Source organism: Contarinia nasturtii, unplaced genomic scaffold (assembly GCF_009176525.2).
Source record: "Contarinia nasturtii isolate CC-2019 unplaced genomic scaffold, AAFC_CNas_1.1 Cnas_scaffold_4007, whole genome shotgun sequence".
Taxonomy (NCBI): domain Eukaryota; kingdom Metazoa; phylum Arthropoda; class Insecta; order Diptera; family Cecidomyiidae; genus Contarinia; species Contarinia nasturtii.
In genome coordinates, this window is record NW_022201303.1 from 1 (window position 1) to 7,104 (window position 7,104).

Consider the following 7,104-nt stretch of genomic DNA (forward strand, 5'->3'; position numbering starts at 1 on the left):
GACGGGCCGTCAATTCCAAAAATAAATTTCTATGATCTTATCAAAGCTCCAAGAGTAAGCAATAGTTCCAATTTGAAATTGAGAATACTTATCGACACCAATGGCATCGAAATGTATGCCGATGATGGACTAACAAGTATGAGTGCTATTTTCTTCTCTGAAGATGGCATTGCATCTAAAATGAGCGTTCAAGTTCACTCGCCCACAAATTCGTCTATGATTCAGTTGAAAAAACTGAATGTGTATGAGATGAAAAGCATTTGGCACAATGAAAACAAAAAATGAGGTTGTTAGACGCAAACGTCAATGCCTCTATTATTAATTGCTTCGGTTGTTGCTATCTTTTTGAAGTGGCAATAGTAATAATACGAATTTTTAAATGTTAATATTTTGCCGTTTGCTCGTCACCACAAGAAATAATAATAAACTTTAACACACTTTATTTGATCAATAAATCACAAAAAAAAAATTGATTTGGATAATCCTCTGAAATTATGAACAAAAATACTGATGAAAATATCCATCTGGTATTACTAGGCATCGCCGTCATATGTGACGAAGAAATTAAAATGATTGATAATCGGACGATTCCATATGATTAAACAAAACGAAATTGGATGATTTCGTCACGTGATCATTTCATTCTTCATTTTTTTTTTGACAGATACTAGTACCCAAAGAACCTATTATAATCTTTTTTTTTATTCGTCCATTTTTTGAATAACCAAATCAGTTATACCATTTCGTTGGGATGGTACCAAAAATGTAATTTAAATTATGCCAGAGAATGCAAGCGTAGTAAGTATACCATGGTTGTCAATTAATCGGAATAAAAAAAAATTGAATGTGGAAATACAACGACAAGAACAACAAATACAACGCTGTATATTGAACCTCAACGATAGCGATGTTTTTTTCTCAATTTATTTTAGTGAGTTTGAAAATGATGACTAGTATTTATAAAGAGCGAATAGATACAAATAATTGAGAAAAACAGCATTATATTAAGATATTTTCAGCCAGATATCGTCAGGAGCTGAAATTGAGTGAAAAAAATAGAAGTGATTGTTATGGCTACACTTACTATACATTGCTACAATCACTTTTATTGTTTTCACTCCATTTCAGCTCCTTACGATATGTGGCTGAGCTGATTCATCTGGCTGAAATTATCTCAATATAAAGTCTGGACAAAAAAATGTTGGCACTGATTCATACTACGTTCAAGGGTACAAATCGCATTGATATAAAATATTCCATGATACGAGTAGATTGTCATCTCTTATAACATAATTGCAAAAATATATATATATTTGATTTACTACTTGTTACTACCGCATTTGATAATGCATCTTTCCCCTCGAATAAGAAAAGAAAAAACAATGATAACATATGAATGACCTGATATGACAATGTGATGAATTCAGTCAGTGAAAGTATGTCAAACAGTATGTATGATCTTTCACAAATCACATCGATACCAGAGTGAAGAACAAATGAAGGTGATATTATTATACCGATAAGAATGAATTTTGAATAAAGTCACCGTTTTGAATGCATGACATGATTTAGTCAATATTCATCTCCTTTTACAATCGCATTATATTGGACTTTTGCTAAAAAAATATTTATTCAAATTTTAATTTCATTGAAAGTTTTTAATTTTTTTCGTGTTCAATTCAACAATTAAAATATACATTTTCGATTTCAAATAATTTTCGTCGAACCGTTTAATGCGAATTATTGTTTTTTTTTTATATATATACAGTGAATCTAATTTTTTTGATAGACAAAATAACAAGCAAAGTAAGCAGAGAAACTCTCCACTAACATAGGATTCATATACGAATGGCGTGTGAGTGGAGTATGTCATGCAAAATTTTGTCTACCAAAAATATTAGATTCACTGTATATATTTTTTATTGAATGTTTGTTTCAATTTCAGCAACGCAGAAGCGTGTAATTGATTAAATATTTAAATGATGCAGACTTTCGTTTGTGTGGCATTATTATGCGTTGCAGCGAGTGCATATCCATCTGATGATAGTGTAAAAAATAAAGCCGACAGCGATAGACCCAAATTGGATTGGTGGGAAAATGGTGTGTTTTATCAAATTTATCCGCGGTCGTTTAAAGACAGTGACGGCGATGGTATTGGGGATATTCGTGGTATCATTCAAGGATTGGATTACTTGCAAGAATTGGGCATTGACTGCGCTTGGCTATCGCCGATTTTTAAAGTGAGAAATGGAAAAGTTTTTACTGTAAAAAGCTATTTGTACATTATTATTTTTTAAACAGAGCCCTATGGTAGATTTTGGTTATGATATTGAAGATTTCTATGCAATCGATCCAATGTTTGGGACTATCGAAGATTTAGAAGAGCTATTCGTTGAGGCCAAAAAGCGAAATATTAAAATTATTTTGGATTTCGTGCCAAATCACACTTCCGATAAATGTGAATGGTTTAAAAAGTCAGTGAAACGTGAACCTGGTTACGAAAACTTTTACATTTGGGCCGATGGAAAAAACAATAACAAAGATCCACCAAATAACTGGTTGTCTATGTTCTATGGTACCGCATGGACATTCAATGAAGAGCGAAACCAGTGGTTCTATCATGCGTTTGGTAACTTTCACAATAAATTTACCTTAGAAAATGATTTCAAATACAAAATTGATTTTCGATGATTTTATAGCAAAAGAACAACCCGAACTAAATTTCCGGAATGAAGCTGTAGTTGAACGGATGATTGATGTTTTAAAATTTTGGCTTGACAAGGGTGCTGATGGTTTTCGTATTGATGCACCCAACTTTTTGTATGAAGACAAAGATTTGCGCGACGAACCGTTGAGTAATTTTACAACTGATCCTAACAATCTTTTCTACTTGACACATGAAAACACACAAAGTTTGGATGAAGTGTATGACATGTTGCATAAATTCCGCAAAACTCTTAAAACGTTCGAAAGTAAAAATAAAGATCAACTCATTTTGATGACTGAAGCTTATGTGAACGCCACCGAATATGTAAAATATTTTGGAAGTGATAAAAGAATGGGAGTGCACATTCCATTCAACTTTGTTCTGATTGAAGACATGCACAGAAAGTCAACGCCTGAAGATATTAAAAATATTATCGATAAAAGAATAGCAAGTGTACCAGCGGGCACCAGACTTAATTGGGTCATGGGCAACCATGATCGTCCACGTATTAGTTCTCGATATGGCGAACAAAGAATCGATGGTTCTTTAACTTTGGTTATGACATTACCAGGCATTGCTTGTACATATTATGGCGAAGAAATCGGAATGGTTGATAATCGAACGATTTCATATAATGAAACGTTGGATCCACAGGCATGCAATTTCAAACCAAATGCAACAAATTGGATGGACCAGTCACGTGATCCACAGCGTAACAGATGTGTATATTTTTTAATCGTTTCCAGTTGAATGACGTTTGATTTCCATTTCAGGTACGCCATTTCAATGGGATGGTACAAAAAAATTTGCTGGTTTTATGCCAGAGAATGCAACCAGTAAACCATGGTTGCCAATCAACCAGAACTATAAAGAGTTGAACGTGGAAATACAACGGAAAATACCACGCAGTACATTGAACTTCTACAAACAATTGATACAAATTCGTAAGAGAGACACGTTTGCATACGGTTCATACACCTCGCAAGTTTTCAACGAAAATGTTTTCGCATACGTAAGGTAAAGAAATAAGAAACAGATTTGGCAAAGAAATACGATAACAATGTTTCATTTTGTGTCACTTGATTGCAGAGAGCTTGAAAATGACGACACTTATTGGGTTCTTATCAATTTTCGAAACAACGAAGAGCGAATAGATTTAACTACAAGTAGTCTTGGGAAAAATATGCCAGAAGAATTTGAGCTTGCTCTTGTTGGAACTAATTCACACTACGTCGAAGGGCAAGTTTCTAAATCGCATTGATTTTAAATATTCAGAAAAAGCATAATTGTCATGTTAGATTGTCATCTATTCCATTTCATTCATATTTCTCTTTTGAGCTGTATACTAATTGTTTTTTTTTTACACTTGCAGAGCAAACGTGAATGCGAATGAAATTGTTTTGAGGAGATATGATGTAATCATTTTGAAAGAAGCTTCATCATAAATATCGCAATATGAAATGTTGGACGTGTGCAATAATTGCTCCTTTCGATTCCTAAAATTCAAACGATTTTTATAAAAAAGTTCGGTTATAAAATCAGTCGGTCAAGGAATGTTTGAAATTATTATCGATATTTACTTATAGGAATATAAATAAGTTTTACACCTTTCATGTTAAGTCCAAATTTAAATGTAAACGTGAATATCAATCATTAAATAAATAAATAAAGCACAATTTTCAAAAAAACATACATTTTCTACTTGTTACCGTATTTGATAAGTGGCATTTATATCATTATTTATTTTTATATATTCATCTTTTTCATCGAATGGAGAAAGTAACAACAACGATAAGCCAGTGATTAGGATCTTTCTATTGATATAGTGTGATACTAACTCTTGGCGGCGAATGTAGACGTATCCAAAGTACCGAAATAGAACCTTATATTTGTCGCCAAAAATAAAAAAGACAAATTAGTCACAAAATTAAAATGTACTAATAATACATTATTCATATCGTGCTATCAATAGTATCAACTATATCAATAGCCTCACCACGTATGAATGACGTATGATAACGATGAATGACCTGACATAACAATGTGATGAATTCAAACAGACAAATTATGTCAGTTATAATCCACATTGAAACTGACATCAAAATCTCTATCTTTCATTTTAAAAATATGTACATGATTAAAGAACGATTTTTAATTTTTGTCGTGTTCAATTTAACAATTAAATATTCAACAATTTCGATTTCAAATAATGTTATTTCATTGAACCGTTTAATGCGAATTATTGTTCTTTTTTAAATATTTTTTATTGAATGTTTGTTTCAATTTCAGCAGCGTGGAAGCGTGTAATTGATTAAATATTTAAATGATGCAGACTTTCAAAATCGTCTGTTTGGCATTATTATGCGTTGTACAGAGAGTCTTACAACACCACCACCTTGCCTTGACCAAGGCTTGCACGTAAGTCATACAGCATTTTTGTATCGATCCAAGTCTTTTTTTATCAATTCTAAAACTTTCCAAAATGATAACAGTACATCAAAGTTATTTGCTTGACGTAAATATTAGCAACAAAGTTAGCTGACCTTTATAATTATTAAATACTATCTGATAAACACTCGACATATTTGTTTCCGCCCCAAAATTGATGTCACTAGTTTATTTCCATTACTTTTGAGCGTAAATCTAATGGAAATATTTGAATGAAATATCAAACACTTGAGAAAATTTACAATCTCATTGTTATGTCAAAATATCAGAAGGGCCATCTGATCATTGAATTTGAAAATGAATCGCGCATAAAAGGGGCAAAATTGAGGTGCTATTCCAACAGTTAACAATTGATCTTCAATCGCAACAATTTATACTCGGTTATTCAAGAAGGTGAATTTATTATAACAACAACAATTATACTGAAATCGTACTAAACAACTCAAACACGACGAAATGTTTCGAATCGACATTTTTCTTATTGTGTTTTGGATGGTTTCGATTTCCAGTGCGGTTTATGATGAAGTATATCGACCTCAATTACATTATTCCCCTCCAAAAGGATGGTTAAGCGATCCAAATGGTTTAGTCTATGAAAATGGAATATATCATCTCTTCTTTCAACATCATCCGAATTCAACAAGTGACATATGTAAGAATTAATCATTTGCAGTGTTTGAAATCTTTTTATATAATCGATTTATGCAATTTAGTACCTTTTTTACAATTAATACTAAATAATCACTATGAAAAATAGCGCACACACATTGGGGTCATGCAATATCTTCGGATTTGATTCATTGGAAACCACTCGACACGGCACTTTATCCTCCAAGCAGAGACATTGTTATGTTTTCTGGTGGCGCAATCTTTGACCACAACAATGTCACTGGGCTACAAACTAACCCCAATGTACCGACAATGATCTTGACGCCCACCGCAGCTCAATGGTCGTCACGTCATCAAGATATATGGTTGGCGTACAGCAACGATGGTCCTGAATACGTTAATTTTCAATACTATGAGAGAAATCCAATAATTCCTGGGCCGAGAAATACCGAAATAGTAACAGCCAACAGAGACCCGACAGTTTTCAAGTACCATGATTATTATGTTGCAATATCGGCTTCATATAATCGCACCAAGTTCTTTAATTCGCGTAATTTATTGGACTGGGAGCTTGTGAGTGAATTTGGAGATACCGATGGAGCACATGGTGGGAGATGGGAATGTCCTTCACTTTTACCTTTTAATGTCACGATCAATGGAAAACAAGTTGAAAAATATGTTTTGATAATTACTCTGACCGACTTTCAACTTCCTGCGCACCAGTACTTCATAGGCTCCTACGATGGTAAAAAATTTACAAATGAAAACTCAAAAGACACAATATTACGGCTGGATCATGGACCAGATACTATGGCTGGCATTACATACAATAACTTGCCAGACGGTCGACATGTTCTTATTAATTGGATGGGACGATGGGAATATGCTGGAAATACGAATTTCAGCGCTTGGAATGGACAAATAGGCATTCCTAGAGAATTAAAGTTGGTAACAGTGAATGATCAAATTCGGCTTACATCATTGCCAATTCATGAAATGGAATCATTGAGAATCAATCCAGTTCACAAGCAAAACATTAGTATCACGAATGAGTTCACATATAAAATCGCCGACAGTGAAAAGAAGAAACATTTGGCTGATATTGAAATGACGTTGGATCTGAAGAAACTTAAAAGCGGCGAAGCATTCGATATTGTGTTTTCGGGAAAAGATGACGAATTGAAGATTTCCTTTAAAGACAATGAATTTATTTTGGACCGATCACGTGCAGGAAGAATGGTTCCGATTTTCGATAATTCAACATTGGTAAACGGCAATTTTGATAATCCATTCGACGGGCCGTCAATTCCAAAAATAAATTTCTATGATCTTATCAAAGC

The 7,104-nt window shown here is 33.3% G+C and overlaps 2 protein-coding genes across 4 annotated transcripts; both read left to right on the top strand.

The window, feature by feature from the left end:
• The first annotated feature begins 1,360 nt into the window (after positions 1-1,360).
• Positions 1,361-4,394, top strand: LOC116350266 (maltase 1-like). 3 transcript variants are annotated; one of them, XM_031782014.1, is made up of 7 exons: positions 1,361-1,502; positions 1,946-2,240; positions 2,302-2,629; positions 2,700-3,419; positions 3,481-3,724; positions 3,797-3,946; positions 4,080-4,394. In XM_031782014.1, exons 2-7 carry the CDS (start codon positions 1,980-1,982, stop codon positions 4,150-4,152), a joined length of 1,776 nt encoding a protein of 591 aa, XP_031637874.1. In that variant the 5' UTR covers positions 1,361-1,502; positions 1,946-1,979; the 3' UTR covers positions 4,153-4,394. The 3 variants fall into 3 exon arrangements, with proteins under 3 accessions (XP_031637874.1, XP_031637876.1, XP_031637875.1); XM_031782016.1 differs by lacking the exon at positions 1,361-1,502 and adding an exon at positions 1,768-1,806; XM_031782015.1 differs by lacking the exon at positions 1,361-1,502 and adding an exon at positions 1,815-1,864.
• A 674-nt stretch (positions 4,395-5,068) lies between these two features.
• On the top strand, positions 5,069-7,030 carry LOC116350267 (putative glycosyl hydrolase ecdE; the record flags this gene model as incomplete). The annotated part of the gene is made up of 4 exons (XM_031782017.1): positions 5,069-5,125; positions 5,200-5,222; positions 5,665-5,807; positions 5,913-7,030. Coding segments are annotated over exons 1-4 (1,341 nt in total), but the record flags the coding sequence as incomplete, so codon positions are not given.
• Positions 7,031-7,104: the final 74 nt, after the last annotated feature.

Excerpts from the sequence above, each read along its gene's own strand:
- LOC116350266 (XM_031782014.1), top strand. The coding sequence starts at position 1,980 with ATGATGCAGACTTTCGTTTGTGTGGCATTATTATGCGTTGCAGCGAGT. Across the intron at positions 2,241-2,301 it reads GGCTATCGCCGATTTTTAAA|AGCCCTATGGTAGATTTTGG; the intron begins GTGAGAAATGGA and ends TTTTTTAAACAG. Across the intron at positions 3,947-4,079 it reads AATTCACACTACGTCGAAGG|AGCAAACGTGAATGCGAATG; the intron begins GCAAGTTTCTAA and ends TTACACTTGCAG.